At 41.9% G+C, this 22,382-nt stretch overlaps 1 protein-coding gene across 1 annotated transcript in view; it reads left to right on the forward strand.

The window, feature by feature from the left end:
* The window catches only part of itga5 (integrin, alpha 5 (fibronectin receptor, alpha polypeptide)), a 34,357-nt gene extending 11,981 nt beyond the window's left edge, over window positions 1–22,376 (forward strand). The window contains exons 3-30 of the mRNA XM_072366283.1: window positions 1,953–2,053; window positions 2,559–2,682; window positions 2,863–2,924; window positions 3,011–3,056; window positions 3,327–3,449; window positions 3,555–3,599; window positions 3,823–3,866; window positions 4,089–4,145; window positions 4,640–4,692; window positions 4,845–5,053; window positions 5,531–5,722; window positions 5,815–5,860; window positions 7,223–7,336; window positions 8,599–8,654; window positions 9,067–9,224; window positions 9,349–9,486; window positions 11,645–11,712; window positions 12,877–13,027; window positions 13,112–13,204; window positions 13,642–13,721; window positions 14,363–14,443; window positions 14,546–14,651; window positions 14,961–15,119; window positions 15,700–15,807; window positions 18,520–18,633; window positions 19,255–19,356; window positions 19,456–19,578; window positions 19,716–22,376. Of these exons, the coding sequence (XP_072222384.1) occupies window positions 1,953–2,053; window positions 2,559–2,682; window positions 2,863–2,924; window positions 3,011–3,056; window positions 3,327–3,449; window positions 3,555–3,599; window positions 3,823–3,866; window positions 4,089–4,145; window positions 4,640–4,692; window positions 4,845–5,053; window positions 5,531–5,722; window positions 5,815–5,860; window positions 7,223–7,336; window positions 8,599–8,654; window positions 9,067–9,224; window positions 9,349–9,486; window positions 11,645–11,712; window positions 12,877–13,027; window positions 13,112–13,204; window positions 13,642–13,721; window positions 14,363–14,443; window positions 14,546–14,651; window positions 14,961–15,119; window positions 15,700–15,807; window positions 18,520–18,633; window positions 19,255–19,356; window positions 19,456–19,578; window positions 19,716–19,799 (2,837 nt within the window). The 3' untranslated portion in view covers window positions 19,800–22,376. The remainder of the gene's footprint in view (window positions 1–1,952; window positions 2,054–2,558; window positions 2,683–2,862; window positions 2,925–3,010; window positions 3,057–3,326; window positions 3,450–3,554; window positions 3,600–3,822; window positions 3,867–4,088; window positions 4,146–4,639; window positions 4,693–4,844; window positions 5,054–5,530; window positions 5,723–5,814; window positions 5,861–7,222; window positions 7,337–8,598; window positions 8,655–9,066; window positions 9,225–9,348; window positions 9,487–11,644; window positions 11,713–12,876; window positions 13,028–13,111; window positions 13,205–13,641; window positions 13,722–14,362; window positions 14,444–14,545; window positions 14,652–14,960; window positions 15,120–15,699; window positions 15,808–18,519; window positions 18,634–19,254; window positions 19,357–19,455; window positions 19,579–19,715) is intronic.
* The last annotated feature ends 6 nt before the right edge of the window (window positions 22,377–22,382 follow it).

Genomic DNA, 22,382 nt, shown 5'->3' on the forward strand with positions numbered 1-22,382 from the left:
ACTGACCCTCTTAATTAGCTTAACTAATTGGGTCAAAGTGGCCAGAAGCCCTCACCCATTCACTTCCTCTTTCATGGAGATAAGAGCCTGTCTATGGATTTGAGAAGAGGAGAGGGGACTGAGGGCAGCAGAGAGGGTGTTAGAGGGCACATACAGGATGGGAGGAAGGAAAGGGGGGGGGGAACCAGAGCTCTGTTGCCCTGCTTCTGTCTTCCTCTCTTCTCCTGCTACTCCCTGAGGGGCAGCTGATGTGGTGAGTGAATTTCACCATTTGTCTTCCACCGCATTGACATACACAAAAATGCACTCACTTACAATGAGAGGCTGTAACCATTCTAATGGCTGTCCACACACACAAAGTTCAAAGTAGAGAGTGAGTCGATCGACGCACTCCAGATCCTTCACTCCCTTTGCTGGTCCTTGGAGAGACTGGGCCTGGCACCGTGTCACATCAGCACACTGCACTAACCAGCCTCCCAGGGGAGATTTTGGTCAGATGACATGCTGTTGTGGCTCGTCTGTGGTTTTCCTGTAATCTCCCCTGTGAATCTCTACTGTTATCATCTCAAGCCATTCCATGTGACTCCAGCTGGCTGCCTTCAGTCGGGTTGCAGACTACAAGCAGGACTTTTTATCACCCTTTATGCTCATACAGAACAATCACTGCCATGTGAGAACTTAACTGAGTTTCTTCTTTATGTGATTTCTGTCTTTTCCACAGCAAAATAACTGGTCATTGTTATCCAGTATAAAGGACAATGCTCCATGCTTGCCTGCCTTGGTAACATGACTCAGGCCAACACTGTAACTATTCATCTTTTAACTCCACCTTATGGGTTTGCATACACGTATTCCAAAGAAATTCCCCTGTATGGAAGATATTTAGAAAAAGTGCTTGACATGTAGTTGCTGGAGTGGTTAAAGCACTTCTGAACATTTAGAGCATGGGTGGCTGTCATTGGCCTACAATGTAGCAGGAAAACCCAGAGATGGAGATTAGGCATAAATGCAGCCAGGTTATTAAAAATCGATATTCTCTCTGTTAAACGTCATGGGCAAGCAAAAGCGTCTCGCCCTGTAAGCAAATTAGGGAATGGACTGTAAAGACAAAGAAGGTGAGAAAGAGGAATAGGAAAATGAAGATGGTGTTGAAAATTAAAACCTAGAAAAAGGAGAGTGAAGAGTGTGTATAAACAGAGAAGACTGGGAAGTTGCTGTGAGGAAGCCAGGCCAGAGTGTGTATGTTTTCCTTGGACCCCATTCCTGAGGCTGTTTCCACAAAGACACGGAGCAGACCTTCATCTTCAGCTCCAGGCTGCCTAGTTGGCTGGAACTAAAGCCTGGAAACAGACAGGCATGATGAGGAACCTGTATTTTTCTTTGCATCCACAAAAGTTCTAATCTTTTGCAGTATCCATCACTCCGAGTAGATTCTGCTTTGCCCTTCTCCTACAGATGTCTCATATCCTTGTATGAGCTTTGTGGTGGTGGGGAGTCCTCCTTGCCTAATCAATTTGTTTGCATTTCATTCTTTATTGCAGCACAGATGTAACATATGTCTTCCAATAAAGCTGTGTTTAAACCTGACTCCTGGGACCATCTGTCATATCACCTGCTGCTGTCAAAGTGGGGGATCAGTGTTACTGGCCAGGTGGCCAAACAGAGCAGAAGGTCAGCAGGGTCAAGCCAGTCCAGTCCAGTCCAAACCTGGCCAAACTAAGACCACTACCATTTCTTGAACAGTGGTGTTGTAGCAAACTCTCACCCAGATGATCTTTGTATGAAAAATGGTGTAACTGGAGTCTTCAAGCCTGCTGTCTGCCAATTGCACAGATGTTTCCAAGAGCGTGAGAGGGGAGAGACGGAAGAATTAGGATACTTGAGGTCGAGCTTATGGAATGCATGTTTTATCATACTCGTATAACTTGTCTAACTTTTTTTTTTTTTCCCAGGGGATCGCTCTGTCTTGATCAACAACACAGAACACCAGGTTGATTCCAAGTCTCACCAATGGTTTGGCGCTACTGTGCGTTCTCACGGTGACACTATTCTGGTAAGATAACCCCCCACGCCCCATCCCTTCTCAAATAAGTATTTTGGGCTGGGCAAAGTTTCAGTTTTGCTGTGTGTCACTGATGATTTAGATTAAGATTGATTTATGTTTGTTTTTTTTTTTTGTTTTTTTTCATTGTGCAATTCAGTTTTCAAATAACATACATAGATTAAATGAATGAAAGAAAATGGAAAAACAACAAATATTTATATTACAAAGCACAGAGTAGACCTCCAGAGAAGAAAAACTCCTGTAAAGAAGTGCTGTGCCCACATGTGACATCAAAGTGTAGGTGCCTGTTTTTTGGTCTGATTGTACGGGTTGTGACCTGGGCTGAGTTAGATAGTTGCTCTGCTCCAGATGTACCACTGACCTCAGCCTGAGAGTCCCCCTGAGCTCACCAGAGTGTTGTTGCAACTGGAAAAACATCTCCCACTTAAAAGCTCATCCCGTTCATCATCACATCTCCTCCCTGACAATCCCCATTTATTTTCTCCACCTTCAGGCCTGTGCCCCTCTTTACTCCTGGCGGACTGAAAAGGATGTCCCCCGTTCAGACGCTACAGGAACCTGCTACCTCTCAGTCCAGAATTTCACCAAATTTGTGGAGTATGCCCCATGTCGGACAGGTGACTGTCACCACTTTTCAAATCAGTCATTATGCACAATGCACCTGCTTATGTGAAAATATTTAGGCAGGTGCATTTTTTTTTTATCCATATCACTGCATTGAACTTGAAATCAGAGGGTTTATTAACACAAAATTCTGCCAATGAGTTAAAAATAATACATTTTACTCTGTATTTCAGAACTCAGTGATGCGCTGGGACAAGGCTACTGTCAGGGGGGATTCAGTGCTGACTTCACTGTGGTAATAACTATATATGTGTTCGTTCCCCACCAGTAGGTTCTTGGAAAATCTTTTTCTGTTGTTGTAATTGATGTGTTATCTTTCAGGATGGCAAAGTGGTACTGGGTGGACCAGGCAGCTACTTTTGGCAAGGTACATGGGACAAACAAAACTGATGTTTATGTTTATGTTTAGGCATTTAGCAGACGCTTTTATCCAAAGCGACTCACAGGTAGGTGGGGTAAGGGGTTAAGGGGGTCTTGCCCAAGGACCCCTACTGGAGATAGTACCTTTCATGCAGGAGATTTGAACCCAGGTCTCCCACATGAAAGGTGGCAATCATACCACTATGCTATCCAGTGGCAAAGCCAAAATCAAAAAGATCATTTTCCTTAATGGTTTGCTCTTTTGTCCACATTATAGGTCAGGTGATCGCTGCAACTAAGGAAGACATCATCAAAGCTTACTATCCTGGTTACTTTATGCAGGCTGTTGAGGGTCAAATGCAAACAAAACAGTTCCAGTTCCATGATGACAGCTACCAAGGTAGGTTGATTAAACTTAGTAGTTTTGGATGAATGCATGAATTTCATCTCCATTTGTTTGCCCTTAAAGCTGAAACTGATGGCCGGGCCTTTGTATGTTTAACAGGCTACTCTATTGCTGTTGGGGAATTCAGTGGTGATCAGGTAGAAGGTGAGTCAATAAAAAAAGTGACAGATGTGACGGTGTTTAGGGAGACATACAATTAGTCAAATACATTTATTTAACAATGCAAAAATAACAGCTGGAGTATCAGTGATCAGCTACAATATTTCATGTGATTACTGAGCTGAAATTGTCTTCAGTGGAGGAATTCTGTTGTCCTCTGGGCTTTAACTGTGTATTTTTCCTGCTAAAGCTTTGCTTCTTCTTTCAGATATTGTGGCTGGTGTTCCAAAAGATCTCATGCTTTATGGTTCGGTAAGAATGCTTAATCATTGATCTAATTTTGCCATGGGTAGAAATGTTTTTAAAATAAGAGACCTGGGTTTAAGACTTGGGACAGAGGTGGGAATGTAAAACAACGTAAAAACAGGCTCTGCAATGTTGGGGATTGTTTTTGCAGCAGATTCCATCCCAGAGACTGTGCTCATATAAGACCTTATAAAAAGATGTTCGCCATATGTGCTTGCTATGTTGCAGGTGTCCATTTTGAATGGTACAGATATGACAAACATGATGAAGTACACTGGTGAGCAGGTAAGTCTGAGAATTCAGGGTTGATTGTCAGTCATTCTGCAGGAAAACAATTTCTTTTTACAATGTTTAGTAGGTCCTGGTCTTTTTTTTTTTTTTTTTTTACAGTGTTCTGTAAAGCTTAATTATTGAAGGGAAAGTGCAGTGGTAATTTGTGCAAATGGTTCTGGGAATAGAAGGGCAATGTCCATGTTAAAACAGCAATGATTCAGCTGAATAAGTAAGATCACAGGAGAATTTGTATTCACTCTGACAATTCAGACGGTCTCTTCTCCTTTTCAGTCTCAAGATCATGGCAGAAAAATCTAAAAAGGGAAAAGAAATTAAACTCTGTCTAATCTGTAAAAACCCACCAAGCCTTTGTTTTTTCTTCAAATCTTCTTTTATTCTACTAATGAAGTATGAGTTCTTTAGATTACGTTAGAACAACCCAAATCTTGATTATGCCCTCAGTCTAAGATTTTCACTGTTTAAATATATAAAATCTTCATTCACAGATGGGGTCATATTTTGGCTATGCATTGGCAACAACTGATATCAACAGTGATGGGTGAGTGGAAGCATCTTCTCCTTTTCTTGCTAATTGGTTAGCTTGGCAGAGTCTAAATTGGAAACTGTCAACTACCTATTACAGCTTTATCCTCGAGCCTCTATGTGTCTGAGTTTGAATGAGTTTGTGCAATGTTCCTTTCATGTCCTCAGGATGGTTGACCTGCTGGTGGGAGCTCCTTTGCTGATGATCCGTGACTCAGACGGTCGTCTCGAGGAGATGGGGCGGGTCTATGTTTATCTACAGCGTGGCCCCTTGAACCTGGAGCTCCGCCAACCTCATCTGACAGGAAGCCAGGTGTTTGGGAGATTTGGCAGCACCATTGCACCACTGGGAGACCTGAACCAGGATGGTTTTAATGGTAAAAATAGGAAACTGGCCATTAAGAATTTTTTTAAATGAATAGCACCAGTTAGTAGTTATTTAGATGGCATACAAAGGAGCAACCAAGTAAAACAACAAACAAAAATACAAATCTGGTAAAAATCTCAGATTCTTTTCCTCTTTCATTTTATTAGGTAGCTAAAATATTGAGTTGCCAGTTTGTTAGGCAGCTGGATTATTTAGTGGTATCACAGTCATAAGAGACCCTGTATTGCCAGGCTATGTATCTTAAAGAGACTTGAGATACTCTAGGTTCTAAGGACATAAATCAATGGTGGCCTCTAAAAAGGTTAGCATAGATATGTACCATATTACTGTAACCTAATTTCTTAAAGAAGCCTGTGAAAAACTGTGACTCATTTAATGTCTTACTGCAAATTGAATAGTTTACACCAGGATTGTTTTTGGGTAATTTAAAAGAAAAGCCTATTTTTTTTTTCCTCACTTTTGGAAGACGTGGCTATAAGCTGTCCGTTTGGAGGGGATGATCGGCAGGGACTGGTCTACATCTATAATGGATACTCAGAAGGTCTCAGGGAAAAACCATCTCAGGTGATCACGGGCCAATGGGCAGTTGGCACTGTTCCTGCCAGCTTTGGGTTTGCCCTCAGAGGTGCCAAGGATTTGGACATGAATGGATACCCAGGTAAGTGTTTGTGAAATATTTATGTCATGACCATCACTGCCTCTTTACTGCTTTAATTATGTTTTCACGATTGTGTTCTTAAATTTTCTTAGATCTCATTGTTGGAGCCTTTGGTGTTGATAAGGCAATTCTCTATAGGTATGTTGTTTTGAATCCTCTTCTTGATGTAGTCACATGTCTTTTAGGTCAATCGCATTTGTTTTCATGCTGAAAAGTAGTTGAGAAGAAAATTTCACTCTTTAGCTCTACCCTAAATTTAAAATGTAAAACACACTAAAAGACTTAAACTAGAAAATGAAAATAAGTTTTTAAAACATTTTCAACATGTTAAAAATGTTCTTCTTGTGTTGCAATACATGAGCAAAATCAGCCATGCTATGGCTGAGGATTTCTGAGCACCACTGAAATTCTCAGAAAGGCGATGTAAGGCAGCCTGTGCTAGATTTGGAGGAGCCAGCGCTAATCAGTCCTGACTACCTACAGTGTGGAGCTGTACAGCTAATTTGCACATGTGCAAACACGTGTCCCTCAAAATTGCATGAATGCATGAAATGAGAAGCTAGCAAGCTACAACGAGAAATTAATATAGGCTAGGTGGAGAATACAGCAAAAGCATGACTGAGTAAGGAGCCATAGTACTTCTTGAGCTCTGGGGATTAGCAATAAGCTTACTTGCTCCTGGTCCAACAGCAGCTAACCATTGAAGCCACTAGCTACAGGAGCACTGGGCTAGATAGGGTCAGGAACCAAACTAACCTAGGAGCTAAAAGAGCAAAACTTTGACACACACACGCAGAAGCAAGACCTAGCGAGAAGCTGGCAAGCTGTGCAAGTGGAAGCCGCTATCTTCAGCAGGTAGCCCTGCTCTCAGGCCTATCACAGCTAGTAGCTTCTGCAGGAAGGAAGCTGCTGGTCAGCTTGTATTTCAGCCTAGGCTTTACTCTGCTAGCTTCTGGGCTTGCTTTGCATTACAGGAGCGGGCGGCTCCCATAGCATGCAAGCTTCCAGTCGGCTTGCACAGCTGACCAAGTTTTGCAGTTTTTGCTTGGCCTTGCTTCTGCTGTGTGCCACTAATCCAGAGAACAAGACCACCTCTGAGAGCACTGGGCTAACTATCAGCTCTAAGATAGCGCAGGTCCTGGAGCTAGCAGCACCTGGATTGTTGAAAGCGAATATATTACTGTTATCATACTTCCAAGTGCATGCAACCTTCTATATTTTCTTTGGTTCTCTTGAGTCATTCTAAATTGCATGGGTGTGGTCAGATTTATAGATTCCCATCCAGTGAATGAAGAAAAACATGTAGAACTAGAACAGTTTCAAAGATATGAAAGATATTTTTTTTCCTGGCAAAAACTACTACAAAATGTAGTTTGGAGGAATTTGGAGAAACAGATGAGTTTTAATAGGATATATAACAGCCGGACTGACACTTTAAGGTACCGAAGGTGGAAATATAATATCTAGTGATTGACTCTTGTATTTTTTTGTTACCCATAGATCCCGTCCAATAGTCAACACCAGTGCCTCCCTGACAGTTTACCCCACCATGATTAACCCTGAAGAGAAGAACTGCATGATCACCAATGGAAACTCCAGCATTCCTGTTTCCTGGTGAGTGTTCAGATTGTCCAGTAACCAGCACTCTCTGTCTTGTGACTCAGTTGTATTTGTTTGACTCTACTGCAAAAAAGATGAGCTTACCCGCCCATACATAAACACTTCTATCCTGCCAGGAAATTCTGATAAGCAATACCCTTAACATCAGCAGTCACGGTACTGGCCTGTAGCGAGCACTGTCTTTATTTGACCTATTTTCAAAATGTCCTGATATCACAGCAGAGAAATAACATGCTGAATAGCAGCATTGTTGGCTGGTTTTGGCCTCGTCCAAATGTGCAGAGTGTTCAGCTCCAGAAAAGGGGAGAGGAAACAGATGACGGTTACTCGCTGCTCGACATGGTTGACGCTGCACTCGTGTCTGCTTTTTTCCCCCCTACTCCACATCCTGAACCATAAAGGAAACTCTTGTATACACATATGTCTTGATTATGCTACGTTGCCTGGTGATGAGGAGTATTTGGTGGGGGTGAAAGGAGAGCAGAGGGGATAATGGGAAGGAGGTTGTGTGGGGAGGGGCAGGGAGGTTTTTGCAGTTGCTTTGAATGAGATATTGTTTAGTGGTGGAACACAGCTGGGAAACATCAGGACACATCGACTCCCATGAGTTTGCGCACACAGTTGTGAAGGCTCAGGAGCGTATACATGAACTTATTATTATTCCTCTAAAGAAGTCTTTTTATTTTCTGTCTTTTCTCCCTTTCCAATTCAGGTTTTTGCTTTTAGAATTTTGTCTCTGCTTTTCTTTGTGGGGTTAGCAGTGAATGGGTTGGGGATTTCAGAGTTGCAGACCTGGACAGCAGCAGCATGTTGTATGGCTGATGTCATGGGAGAGAGCTACAGGCTTATACAGACAGCCACTGACTGGTCAGCACTGAAACCTGAAACTTTCTACAATTTCACCCTTCTTAACTCTGCTATGCCTGTCTGTGTGTTAAGAGGGGAGGGGGGGGCTGTGGGTGGAAACGGAGACACACTGCTTTATCAGCCCAGCTGGCGAGAGTGGTCAAATGCCAGCCCTGTCTCTAAACATTTGAAATTGCTTTCATATTATTCGTGGCATTCCCATTACGCCTCATGCCTCGTAATGTGAACCATGTAAGTAGCTGACACAAGAAAACTGGGCCATGAGAGGAAGTTGGAGAAAAAGTGAGGGCAAGTGAGGTGTCTTGTGTGTACGGTATATTTATACTGAACCTTTGCCATTAATGAATATGCTTCTCTCATCATTTCCTTGTTCTATCTGTCCAAAACAGTGTCAACCTGAGTTTCTGCATATCTGCTGAAGGGAAGCACTTACCAGGCAATCTAGGTGAGCCAATTTTCCACATCTGCACTTTGTTACAAGTATGCAAACTAGCCACCGATGTTAGTGTTTTAGTTACATAAATCTGCAGCTGAAAATGTTTTGAAAGCTGATGTACATTTTTTTTTTGGGGGGGGGGGGGGGGGGGGTGTTATAAAAAAAAAAAGACTAAACTGGATTAACATTTTGCCAAAAGTCTTCTGTGATCAATGTTTAACGATCAACCCTCTTCTGTGTTCAGTCCTTTTCCCTATCAACCTTCAGTTATTATCTTTAATTACTCCATGCTCTCTCTGCTACATTGACAATGTTGTGTGTGTCTCAGAGAACTTATGGCGGTCTTTTTCAAACCTGTCATTAAGCGACTCAAGAACATTCATCAAACCGTGAATGCTCATTTGTGCGTTATGTGTTCCAGATTTCCAGGTGGAGGTGCAGCTTGACAGTCAAAAGCACAAGCAGAAAGGTGCAGTGAAGAGAGCTCTGTTCTTGGATTCCCAGCAGCCGTTGCTCCATAGGAGTGTGAGGGTGCGCCATGGCGAGCGCCTGTGTAACCAAATGAAGATCTACCTGAGGGTATGCCTTCTCTTTGACTAAAAAAAAAAAAAGGAAAAAAAATTTTATGGCTTAAGACTTGTGTCTTAAACAACTGGTTTTCACTATTTTATATAACCCCTGCAATGTGTTTCTTTCACTGCAGGATGATAAAGAGTTCAGGGATAAACTCTCCTCCATTTTCGTGGCCTTGAACTTCAGCTTGGATCCAAAAGCTGCTGCAGACTCCCACGGCTTGCGGCCCATCCTCAACTATCAGACCACCAGTGTAATTGAGCAGAAGGTACTTTGGCATCAGTTACACTTGGCCCACCTTCTATCAGTACAGTTAACCTACCCTTGAGTGATCTGCTGAGCTACTAAAATCAAAAGGCTGAAAGTTGTTTACTTAATGAAAACAAGGCATTTGTGCAGTGGACTGTTTCTATGTCCTTAAAGGAATAGCTTTTGGCATGCTTGTCTGGGTAATGATGAAAAGGTGATTTGCAAATGGATGGTGGATATCTCAGGGTGGGGGGACAGCCAGACTTTTTACCTATCTGGTTTAAGTCTTTTGGCATTTAGTCGGCATCTGTTCAGCTTTGGCACAGCTTGCACCATATTTGAGTTCAGTAACAGCTACCAGATTGGAGATTGAGGAAATGGCAATCAGGGTAGTTTGATCTCCCTTTTTCTCTTTTATTCTGGTGTGTTTCTAACTTTCCCGTTGGTCCTTTCACTGATGTCTCTCCTAGATATCAAAGCAGTTTGGCCTCAAGATGTGGTCTGCTGCTGACCCAGAATCCTTGAGAGAAGCCTTAGCCGTAATATAATTTTTAAATATGGAAAAAAAGGCCATTTTTAAAACAAAGAGGGCAAACTTGATCTGAGTATTAGTGTGTATAAAACGTAAGTGGGAATAGTGTCAGACTGCCAACATATTTCATCAATCTTGCTTAATATTGTGCGAAGGCAACTGTGTATAAACAGTGAAGAGTGACCATTACACCACAGCCTTGGATTAGATCAGACATATGATGCTCTATTGAGTTTCACATATGCTTAGAGTGTGTAGCTGGCCATGTAAGATCTCATTGACTGTGCCAAGTTCTTCTCAAAGCTGGAGTGGGAATGAAAGATGGCTGATTTGCTTGGATCAATCTCTTTCTCCTCTTAATATATTCCACATGTCTCTATGAAGTGTTATGGCATTATGATAAATCTATTAATTACCATCATTTTTTCATTTTGTATCCACTGAAGTATCCAGCCAGTCAAGATTTCACCCTTTTAGATCTATGAAATGGGTGAAATTGTGTATCAATACCCTCATTGATCGTAAAATGATATCATCTGACCAAATGGGTATGACTGATAAATGGAGCCTAGTGATATTGTCATGCTAGTGTTTTGATTTCCCTGCATGATGTTGGTCCTCATTATGTCACATGCTGAAGTCATTGTTGATGTTGTTGTTGAAGTACATTGATTTTATAAACATTGTTTTCCTGCCCTGCGCAGACGTACAGACCAGGGTGAACATGTGGCCAAGTTAGCATGGTGGTTACCATGATGTCCATAATTAGAGCCCCCGGATGGTGTAATGACAAGGGGGCCGCTTTGCTCTCTGTAATCTCCTCCTTCACTTCTATTTATTATCCTCATCGTCATGAGCATCATCTCACTGTCTGTCAGAGTGGGATGCAATTTAGCTATCCGCAGGGCTTTCTCTGCCTCTGCCATGACACACTTTCAGCGGTCATCCACTTATCCGGCAGTGTTTCTGCTCCTCCGCTCTCTTACCCTCCACTGTAATCTGTGAACCCTCACGCCTGTTTTCAGGTCAGCAGAGCTGTCTTATATCAGTACGTCCTCTAAACTGTAAGCTCCTCCTCTTCCATGTGATCATACATGGCTGTGGTTCGCAGGGTGGTGTAGTGTGTGGTGCGAGCGTGGTTCACCACATAGTGCTGTGATGTGGGACACTGGTGAGAGCTGAGAGCTGGCAACTGTGCACTCACTGACTATCTCCTACAGCACGATCACTGAGCTCCACCAAGTTCATTATTTCCCCTTTTAACATTACTAACAGGGTGCATGTGTACATCAGGACAGGTGATTCATGGAACCGCGTCTGGGCTTATCATGACCTCACCAAGGCAGTATTGTCCCCTTGAGCCATGACGTTGTTTCTGTCTGAAGTGCAGTGATGATGTCTAGTAAATAAGGAGGGCTGCAGTCCAGGTGTGTGTTGGTTGGTGGTCGGGAGACCGGGGTGGAACATGTTAGTCATGCTGCATGTTGCATCTTGCTACACAAATGCTGTTGTCTCCCTTAATCAGAGTTTTGATTTATATGTTGTATTCACATTTAAAGTAAGTGTGATTTTAGTCAGAACCTGTGAGATCATGATTGACAGCAGCCCAATATTAAAACTTCACCACAACAATGTGATCTTTTAGGCTCAGATTCTGTTGGACTGTGGAGAAGACAACATCTGTGTTCCTGACTTGAAGCTGGCTGTCTATAGGTGAGTCTCTTCCTATTCTTATGTCTATGTGGAAAAAGCCGGTTTAGTGGATTATACATGGTGAACTGGTGAAGAGGATCACAGCAGCTGTTGCGCTGCTTTGTTTAGTTTAACATACCAGAGAGTGAGTGTTAATAGTCGCAATGTTGCTGTACAGTTAGACACCCTGCTCTATAAAAACGTGCAGCAGCTCTGCTTCACAGGTGCAGTGACAAACAGTTAAAAGGAGCAGGCTGGAGACATGAAAGGGATCTGTTTGGATAGCTTTTTGCCAGAGACAACCTCATCTGGCCCTGAAGCCGTCAGGAACACCCGGCCCGCCACACTTTGATTTGAGAAATCTGTTACCATTTTTCTCAAAAATAACAGCCTCCTCGATACTCCCTTCTCTGCTCTGTCATTTTGATTTCACATTCCTATATTTATCTACCATCTGCCTTTTTTTTTTTGTTGTTGTTTAACGTATGGTTGATATGTCACATATGGGATAAGGTAGGCCCGAGAGTCATGAGTTAGTGGAAGTTCTTCACCATTCTCACAATTTTGCTTCTTCTATTCTGCTGCCACATAAGGGAGGCTTAAAGGTTTCGTGCTGTTTTCTTATTTGTAGTGGTTTAAAAAGTGTGATGCCATTTACAATCGGACTCTGACTGACTCACAGACCAGAGAAGGATCAGCTTCAGATATCTTCTCCCTCTCGCTCACCTACTTTATGAGAACGAGCTGTAATTGAAAGCATCTGTGTGGCCCTCCATATGGAACATCTCATTGTTCTTAAGCGTGGAGAATGGTGATGAGAGCGAGAGAAAGTAATGAATGGTTGGCTGTTTCACAGAGCTATGCGTGCTTGTACAGCATGTACGACTTCATTACTATATCAGAAAAAAATGTAATTGAACCCCGTGGATTTTCTGCGATGAAATCTAATTGATGCTCTTTGCGGCCTGGGTGTGTTGACCCCAAAGCCTGAAAATTTGCCAGTTTAGCTTAAGCAATAGAAATGTATTGCTCATTGTGCAGTAAGCAAACACAAACAAATATATCTTTGCTTACTCTATAACTCTATAACTGTTACCGTCACACAACTTGATCTGTATTTATTTGTGTGATAAATCTAACCATTGAGCTATTTATCTATTCTCTTCCCTTGCTTTGGGCTTTCAGTGACAGGAAGGAAGTCTACCTCGGTGATGACAACTCGCTGACGTTGACTTTCAACGCCAGGAATGAGGGTGAGGGAGGAGCGTACGAGGCGGAGCTGCACGTAGTGCTGCCCCCTGAGGCTGATTACAGCGGTATTGCACGCAATAATGAGGTGAGAGGAACACCACACAAAACAAAGTGAAAATCTCCACCTTTCAGGCACTAATAAGTCACTGTTTCTTTCTTTCTTTCTCAGAGCTTAACCCAGCTGACCTGCAGCTATGAGACCGAGAACCAGACCCGGTATCTCAGCTGTGATTTGGGCAACCCAATGAAAGCGGGCACCAATGTAAGAAGACAGTTATATTCCTGATATTTGTTGGATAAAGTGTGTGGGTGGGGGGTGAATGACACAGGAAAGGTTAGTGTGTGTCAGGAAATGTTGTGACAGAAAGTACAGGCTGCATCTGTGCCTTAAGCTCCCTGCTGGGAAGAGTTCCTCTTGTTAACGATTGAGTCACAAGCTGGCATGTTTTTAATAGGTCTGCAGAGGAAGACCGTCAGCTGCAAGTTAACGGCGAGTGACAGAAGGAATTGTGTATTTTATCAACAAACTGTGAAGTTGCCGTAGGGTTCTTAATCTTGTGAATAAAATGTAGAACATAAATAGACAAATGCAGGTGAGATGTAAAGATCCAGCTTTATTTCTGTTACTTGATGGACAGTAATGGAAAATCTTAGGTTTTGGTCCTTTCTGGATAATTCTGATGACTTTTTTCTTTGCAGCTATGGGCAGGTCTTCGCTTCACTGTGCCACGGCTGAAGGACACACACAAAACCGTTCAGTTTGAGCTGCAGATTCGCAGGTACAGTTTTAATATTTCGCACAGTTCTCTAACGGAGGCTGCAAAAGTACATGCAGTCTTTACTCAAGTAGAGGCATTTGTGAAAAAATTAAGACTTTAATAAAAGTAGAAGTAATGATTCAACTTCTTAGCTTGATTAAAAGTGAAAAAATACGGGCTCTAAAATGTACAACAAAAAAGGAGAATTCCACTATTTTGTTTTTGTTAGGTTATCAGTTTTTTTTCTTTCTAAAAAGTGTAATGGAGATTAGAAAAAAGAAAACACAACACGTTCATCAAGAATCTCTGTTGCTGCCAGCATTTTCAAACATTTCAATTTAAATAAGGTCTCTGATGAGGATCCTGCTCTGTGTGCAGTTTTATCTTAAAATCTTCAATCCACCCATCTAGTTATTGGCTCTCCTTGTATGGAAGGAGAGTTTATTTACAAATAAGAGGAAATATTTGTAATACAAACATGTTTCCTAAAATGTAGCGTGTAGAAGTTAACAGAAAAATAAATACTCATGTGAAGTACAGATTTCTGAAAATTCTACTTAAGCACATTAAGGAAGTATTTTTATTCAGCTGTACTGATCCTCACTCCTCTTAAATGACTTTAGCTCATCAGAACAGCTTTCTTCTGTTCTCTGTTTCCACAGTAAAAATGAGAATAATTCCCACAGTGAAGTAGCTCCCTACAAGCTGGAGGTGGTTGTTCAGGCTGATGTGATCCTTCAGGGGTGAGTTGAGTATCAAAATTCCCTCATTTGAACATGTGGGACTTCATTAAGTTTCCAGTTGCTCCCTACACATGTTCTCACAGCCCTCCTTCCCCTTTCAAGTGTGTCTCGACCAGATAAGGTCTTCTTTCCACCGGCCAACTGGAAAGTGCCCAAAAACTACGGGGTGGAGAAAGACGTTGGGCCGGCAGTGGAACACATTTATGAGGTAATCAGAATGCTCTTATCTGTGTACACTCATTGGTGCAGAGCTGATTGGGTTGGAAAGTAGATCCTACCGTTCATTAAAGAAACTCACTTCCCAGAAAACTGCAAAAAAGGAAAACCAAAGAAATTGAGATCCAGATCAGAGTTATTTTGGATTGTGCAGATCTACTGATATTAAAGAAATATCCCAGATAAGAAATGTTTCAGGGTGGGAAAGAAATCCGTTGTAAAAATTTAATTATATTTTGCTATAGGAAACGTTAATGGCTGCTCATCATATTGACGGTTGTGTTTTGTTTCTTTTCTCCAGCTTGTGAACAATGGCCCCAGTCAGATCAGCCACACCTTACTTGAGCTGCGCTGCCCTCTCCGTGCCCCGGCTCGCACTCTCCTCTACCCTGTGGAATTCTCCACAGAAGGCCCCATCAACTGCACCTCGGACAAAAAAATGAACCACCTTAACCTCAAAGTGAGGCTCTTGCATGCACATGCACACCTTTGGGGGTCAAATGAGGCTAAATTATATGTCATTCTCCAGCCCAGTTCCTAATGTTTGGCCCACATCCACCTTCTCCTCCTCCCAGTTTACTAGCCCCACCCGGGACACTTACCCCACCACTGCTTTGAAGTTGCAGCTCTTCCCTACGAACCACCTCACCCTGCACCACACCCCCTCATGTTCAACATGCAGTGACACCCAGTTTATACCAAGTGGTAGCCGTAGGATTCTGTAGGCAAAACATTTCAGTGCAGATGTTTTTGTTTACATCAGACGTTTAACAGATGTTAAGCAGGGCTTCGAATGGTCATCTGTCTTAGCCATGACCTAATGTTTTTTTTCCCCCTCGTGTATTGCTGAGTGTGGTGTATTTTCACGGGAATCCGTGAGGAGGAGAGCTCACATGCTTCTGATTAATGACATAAAGCCTCAGGGTCATGCTAACATTAGGTCTTATATTGTGGGAGAGGGTGGTGTGCTCTTCTGCCTGGTGAAGTCAGTCAATGTGTTGTTCTAATGGGTGTGTGTTTCTGTTTGCATCCTCCTGTAGCTCCAGCGCACATCCACAGAATCTCCTATTCTGGCACTGAAGGCCCATGAGCACCAAGTCGAGAGGAGGGATGTCCACAAGAATCAACTAGCTCATTTGACTAACCTGGTAAGATTATTAGCGAACAAACGTTGCTTTCTCAAGGTGAATCCCAACATCAAAGGTGACTGACTGAAGGTTGACATTTTTTGGCTAAATATGATCATACCTTGTTGTGTCGCTCGTATAAGTCAGTTAAGTTGCTTTAGGTGTATGATCTGGATCTTTTTTTTGCTGACACAGGTCTAGCACTTACACAAGGCCCTGGGGATTGGATAATTAACTTATGATGTCATTAAAAGGGTGAGGTCAGAGGGCACAGGCTGGTCCTGTTGTGGCGATTAACATTAAAGAACCTTTAGTAGTGGTGGGTGTTTAAGAGGCTGAAAAGACATGAGTCATGGGGGGGGGTGATTAAACTGTTACCCTGCTGCAGGTAACAGTTTAATCTGCATTCATCTGTGGATACCTGCCTCCACCAAAGAGGTCTTTGTCGGCTTACCAGTCTCCTCTAACTGTGCTTGTTTATCAAGCATGTCCAATGACACTTAAGCATGAAGGACCCCTTTGTCCAGTTTCCCATGTGTCTGCACTTTTACTTTCTATGCCTGAGAGGACAGACGTCACCTTTCAAAGTGATTCTTAATCATTGTGCATGTTGGAGTGTAGCAGAACTTGGATGGCGCTGCTGGTGGAGGTCATGGTGTGAGAGAACCGCTTTGTTTTTAAAGAGCTGAGCTATGCATAGAGGTCAAAGGTTTTCTCTAACTGAACTGATTCTCAAAAAACTTTCAAAATTACGGCCCCACACTCACTGTCTTTAAGAAGAAAAGATGGGCAGATGTTCTCCAATTTGTCGACAAATGCGTGGAAACTATTTTAAAAAATTGTTTGTCAAAGAAAGATTAAAAGGCATATTTTCCCTCTATTTTTACAATACCATTAAATGAATATGGAAGAAGTTGATACTGATGGTCTTTGATTCCTCAGACGGCACAACACCAAAAACAGCTGATATAACCACGAGGTTGAAGGGTTGCTATGGGAAACCTTTGTCAGACAGGGTTATATTCACCAATACCTCTTAAGAATGTTTTGTGCATAAAAATAAGCCTTATGTTAACCTTGTGCGGAGGTGGCGTCAGCCTCTGTGGGCTCTGAGGCATCTGGGATGGACCATCACACAGTGGAAATGTGTACTGGAGTCCAATAAATTAGTAATCAAGATCTTTTTTTGAAAAAAAATAGACGCCGTATCCAAGAGGAAAAGGATAATTCGGAATGTCATCAGCATTTTTCGCCAAGACGGCATAAATTCCGGCTTCTGTGCATATTATAAAGGCACAGCTGCAGAAGAAGAGGGTATGGGTGCTGGATTGACCTGCCTAGATTTCTGACCTGTCCCCAACAGGGAATTGGAATATTATGAAAAGGAAAATGCAGCAATGGTTTCTCGACTTGTTTACAGGAAGAATGGAATAAAAAAAAAAGTCTTGGTTCATTGCTTGGTATCCTCAGTGCCAGAACATCAGGAACAGCAACGTTACAGAGTGGTGAAAGTTGCACAATTCCAACCTTTTTGGAATGTACTGAAGGCCTAAAATGCAAAAATTAATGTATATTAGCACATTACATTGGGGAAAAAGATGAATCATCATTGCAGAAGTTTTTATTGTCGGCAGCGAAATTGTATGATCATAATTTGGTTTTACAGATCGTGTGCCACACAGGCATGAAATAAGTTGCAACCCACAATCGCCATATGTGTATATCAACTTCATTAATAAACTTTTTTTTTTCATCTGACAAGTTTCCAGCTGAGGCAAAGATATGCTTTCTATGTTTGTCTGGCAGCTTGTCATCAAGATAAACTTCTGAACCAAATTTTGTGAAACTAGTCGGAGAGACAAATCAAAGGGAAACACCTCATTTGATTCTTGTGCTCATCTGATTACTTCAGGAAGCTTTCCAAGGGTTCTCCTAGTTTTTTTTTTTTTTTTTTTTACAAAGTGCCAGTTTATTGCATACAGCGGCTTTGCTGTCAGGTCAGAATGTCATTTTGTCAAGCTTTTGGAAAACCTCCTAAATTCCATTAATACAGATCTTAACCACGTAGTCCCATCAGGGAGAATATGTGGGACTGAGGCATCTTCAGACCTGGACTATCCCTGTAATTTTCTCAGACCTTTGTTGTTCTGCTACCCTCAGGGTATCAAACAGGTATACCAGCAGGAAGTGGACTGATATGTTCCCTGTCTGTCTCAGTTCTCACTAAATCTGTTTAAGACTGAGCCTGAAGGAACTGGGTGGGTACTTTTCTCTACTGCTGTGTTTGCCCTGCTTGGTGTAATAAGTAAACTAAACTAAACTAAACTTTCAGTCTGGCGTTGGTCTGATTACAGCACCAGCCCTGAAGGACAGTATGTGCATGTTTCAAAATATTATAGCTGCCTTATGGGGCTCTAATTAAGATTGCATATTCTACAGTCTTAAGAGAAATGGGCTGGTTTTAGTGGTGGGGCAATAATGTGGCAAGTGGTGCATGCTGCATTTTTACAGTCTCATGACATTCCTTCAATCTAATTCGAAGCAGGCGTGGAAAAGGGATCATAACATTGGGCTCTTTGTTACTTTTATTCAACCTGCAGCATTAACATGACTGTGTTATTTGGTCTTACCGTATTCATTACTGTGTCTCAAATTACACTAGTGTTTAGTTCCTGTCATGTTCTTAATCAAACTATTGTTGGAGCAATATATTTTTTTAATCTGTTTCTGTAGTCTTGCTCTAATGTGGAGTGCTGGACACTTCAATGCAACGTGGGTCTGCTGGAGAAGGGAACTACTGCCATCCTCAAAGTGCGCTCCCGCATCTGGGCCGAGACCTTCACTGAGGTTAGTGGGAGAAGAACCTTGCTACTCAAACTGCCTTGACATGTACTGTACATGAACATGTGTTTCTAGCAGAGGAAAGGACTGAACATTATAGATTAGCCATTTCCCACTGGTGCTTGTGTATTTTCTCATGTCAGGCTTTGGCAGCAAGTAAGAAGCCATTATCCTTAAAGCATCAAAAATGTCTAAACCTCAAATGCAAACAGAGGCAAATAGCTGCAGTAGTCAGTCACACATTTGTTTGTGCTTACTTGGCATTAGCAGGGGTTCTGAATCAGCTGCCAGTGTGCCCAGTTTCACATATGTGCCTCAAAAAATGCGCGAGTTGCTTTCTGAGAATGTGAATTTCACCAGATTGGTGTACAAACTGTAGCTTTAATCTGTGTTTCCCTGTCATGTCTGAGCTACACTCAGTTTAAGTACAACCTCTTGCACAGTGTAACGCAGATTATGTGTGAAGTATTGGAAATTCATTATCTGCTAGTCACAGCTTCTCATAGGATTGGAATGCTTTAGGGAGTTTCTTTGGAAGACACACACGGTCTGTGTCGTCACCTAGTGTAGCTTTCGTATACTGCAATTATTTTTTAATAAGATTTGTTTGTTTGTTTCCTTCATCAGAGGGCTTACAAGCAGTATTTGCTGGAGTGCCTGGCCACATACAATGTAAAGAAGATGCCATATGCAATCCCACCCAAAATTTTCCCTAGTGGACACAAGAAGGTATTTAACGGCTTTACTCATTCTTTAGTCTGTTCTCTCCTGCTGGGCCATTCTGTACAGTGAAAGGATGAGGTGAAGACATTGTCCTGTCATCCTCAGGTGGTGACCCCAGTGGTGTGGAACAAGCCAGACATTGAGAACTCAGTTCCACTGTGGATCATCATTCTGGCTATTCTGGCTGGTTTACTGCTTCTGGCTCTACTTATCTACGTTCTCTACAGGGTCAGTAGCCGATTTTAGAACATATTTCATTCGGAATGATTAAGGATGTTGCAGATATACTAATTAGGTAAAAGCTCACGCCTAAATCTTACAATGATTAAATTGTTTTTTTTTTTTTTTTTTTTTTTTTTTTACAGCTTGGCTTCTTCAAACGATCTGTACCTTACGGCACTGCCATGGAGAAAGCACAACTCAAACCACAGGCTGCCTCTGAGGCCTAACTGTCCTACAGAGCTTTTAAAACCACAATATCTGGCCATATGATTGCAAGGGACAAACACAATGGAACATGTAGAGTGGATCTGAGAGCAGGTGAAGAGTTGCGTGAAAGAGAGACTACTGGAACTCCACTGTGCTGCACTAGAGGAAGAAAAAAAAGGCCAAAGATCTCCAAGCCAAATGAATGTTTTTTTTTTTAAATCTTTAATTTATGTCTGTGTTTTGTATCAGGTTGGGATTGTTGAATAGAACTTATCTCAGTGCCTACAGGCTAATATTTGACTGTACAACAAAAGTGACTGCAAAAAGGTTTGCAGGATGTCATCAACCTTTGAATGCAGCAACTTGTTTGGTTTACTTTTGTGAATTCTTTCGATGAGAGCTCTGTAACACCCATATTACTGCCTTATATTGGTGCTAATGATCTGATGCATTTGCTGCCTTTGACAGGATTTTGGCTCATGTTGCCTTGTGGCCTCTGGGAGTAGTGATTCGGGTTGCCTGACGAGGCCTGAAAGTATTCTTTTTGATACTTCCTGTATGCAGATGCTTAGTTTTTAGGTGACACCTCAGCTGCCTGCACGCAGAATCACATGCAAAGATGTATGACAGCCAAATCAATTCAATAGCTCAGCTATGATTGCAAAAATGTATGATTTTCTTCCAATAATTTAAGCCTTAAGCCAGAGGCTTATCTGAAATGTTTCCCCGATTCTGACCCAGTCTATGCTGGGATGAACTCCACCGCCCCGCATGCCCTGAGTAGGAAAAGCGGGTACTGAAAATGCATAGATGGATATTTCTCAGCTGTTCATAAGTACTTTCTGCCTCAGGTTGGTGGACAGTGTTTTTGCACTCAAAGGAAATCTACTGATATTACTCCAAAGACACCAAAGACTGACTGACCTTCCTTTGAGTTCTCAATTTGACTCCTACTGATCACTTTGTTTAAGTCCTGTGTGTTTGTGCTCAGAGTTACCACTACTGGCATGGTCAGTGCTGATGAGTGGTCGACTGGGATGGGACTGGAACCACCACAGACCTGTGAAACCTCATACAAGGCTTGAAGCAGTGTGGTGCTTCTGTCTCCTCGAGAATACGTTACTGTCTTCACTCCTGCTTGGTTTGCATTGGGCTCATTCTGAAGGGAGACGACGTTGAAGCAAGTGATGCTTAGGGGAAGCCACAGAGCTAGTGGTTGTGGTACAGCGACGTCTTTAACGGAGACATGACAATCAGCAATGATGTAGCCTTGATTGAAGGCTGAAGACAGATGGATCAACTTACAGCCTGTGTTGCTGAATGAGATACTGTATTTTTGATTGTCTTATGAGTAAAATGAATGAGAAGTGGTTGAAGTCACCAAACAACCAAAAGCTTACAGGGACTGAACGTTGAAATGCTTTGTGTTGGTTTCTTATGTCATGTACATAGGGTTATTGTGCCTTAAATGTAAATACTTAATGTCAATGGGTTAGATGTTAAGGTTGCATGAGTGTGCATGTATGCATATTTGACTTTGTGCATACATGCATTTGTGTGAATGCTATATTTAAGGAAGTTTTTTTTTGTGTGTGTGTATGGTTATTACCTTTCCCATTGTCTAGTCCTTTGTAGCGCAAGATAACTGAGGTTAAACAGTTCTACATTACTATTGAACATGATAGCATAAATACCTCTAACAAAGGGATAACAACTAGGCACTGGGAACTACACATTGTTTGGAAGTGCAATAATTGTATTCACTCTTTTTAATATTACAGTGCCATTCTTTTGTTTTCTGTTGTGATTCGGGCTTGTCAAACCACAACTTTGTGTGTCAAAGTATATGAGGAATATGAAGACTAAATCCTCAGCGGATTTCTGTCTTTTTCACGTTAACTTGCTTTCTCACCATTTGTAGAGTCAAACTTCTGAAAGGATGTTTCTCACTTCATATATACTCACCATCTCACTGGACTTCTCTGAACTACCTGCATTATCTCACCGTTTTTTATAGCACAGGCTCACACAGAAACACAACCACCAGAGCATGTCCGAGCTGAGCTTGGATATGCTTACATAGTTTGATAATTTATGTGCTCTGTTGTCGCAGCTGTCCAAACACCACTGTTACATTAAACATATGTAATATTTTTTCAGTACACTCTTTTAAATCATCCCTCCTGATTGGACAATGATTTACCTTCACATGGTCCAGAAAATCCCCATTTGGTTAATGACTTAAATCCTTTATGACAAATTCTCTCTATATTAAAATTCCTTACTGAACATGTCAACCCATTATTTATAATGACGGGCTCATTTTACTACTTCCTCCATGGTTTCACCAGGAGAAGGCACTGTTCTTTTTTTCTTCTTTTTTTTTTTGGCCCACTTTCACTCTCCAGAACTTTCAAAAAGGTGTTGTACATATTTAAGAGAAGGAGAGAATTTTGAATTCAACTGATAACTGATTTGTTGTGAAATTTCTCACCCCATATTGGGGAGATCTTTTTTTTCAGGCGGAATCTTTGAATGCCAAATTTGACCTGTTACTGTTTGTACCTTTAATAAAATATTTCCCTTTTTACAAATGATTGTGC

Source organism: Leuresthes tenuis, unplaced genomic scaffold, assembly GCF_036924035.1.
Source record: "Leuresthes tenuis unplaced genomic scaffold, fLeuTen1.0.hap1 SCAF_16, whole genome shotgun sequence".
Classification (NCBI taxonomy): domain Eukaryota; kingdom Metazoa; phylum Chordata; class Actinopteri; order Atheriniformes; family Atherinopsidae; genus Leuresthes; species Leuresthes tenuis.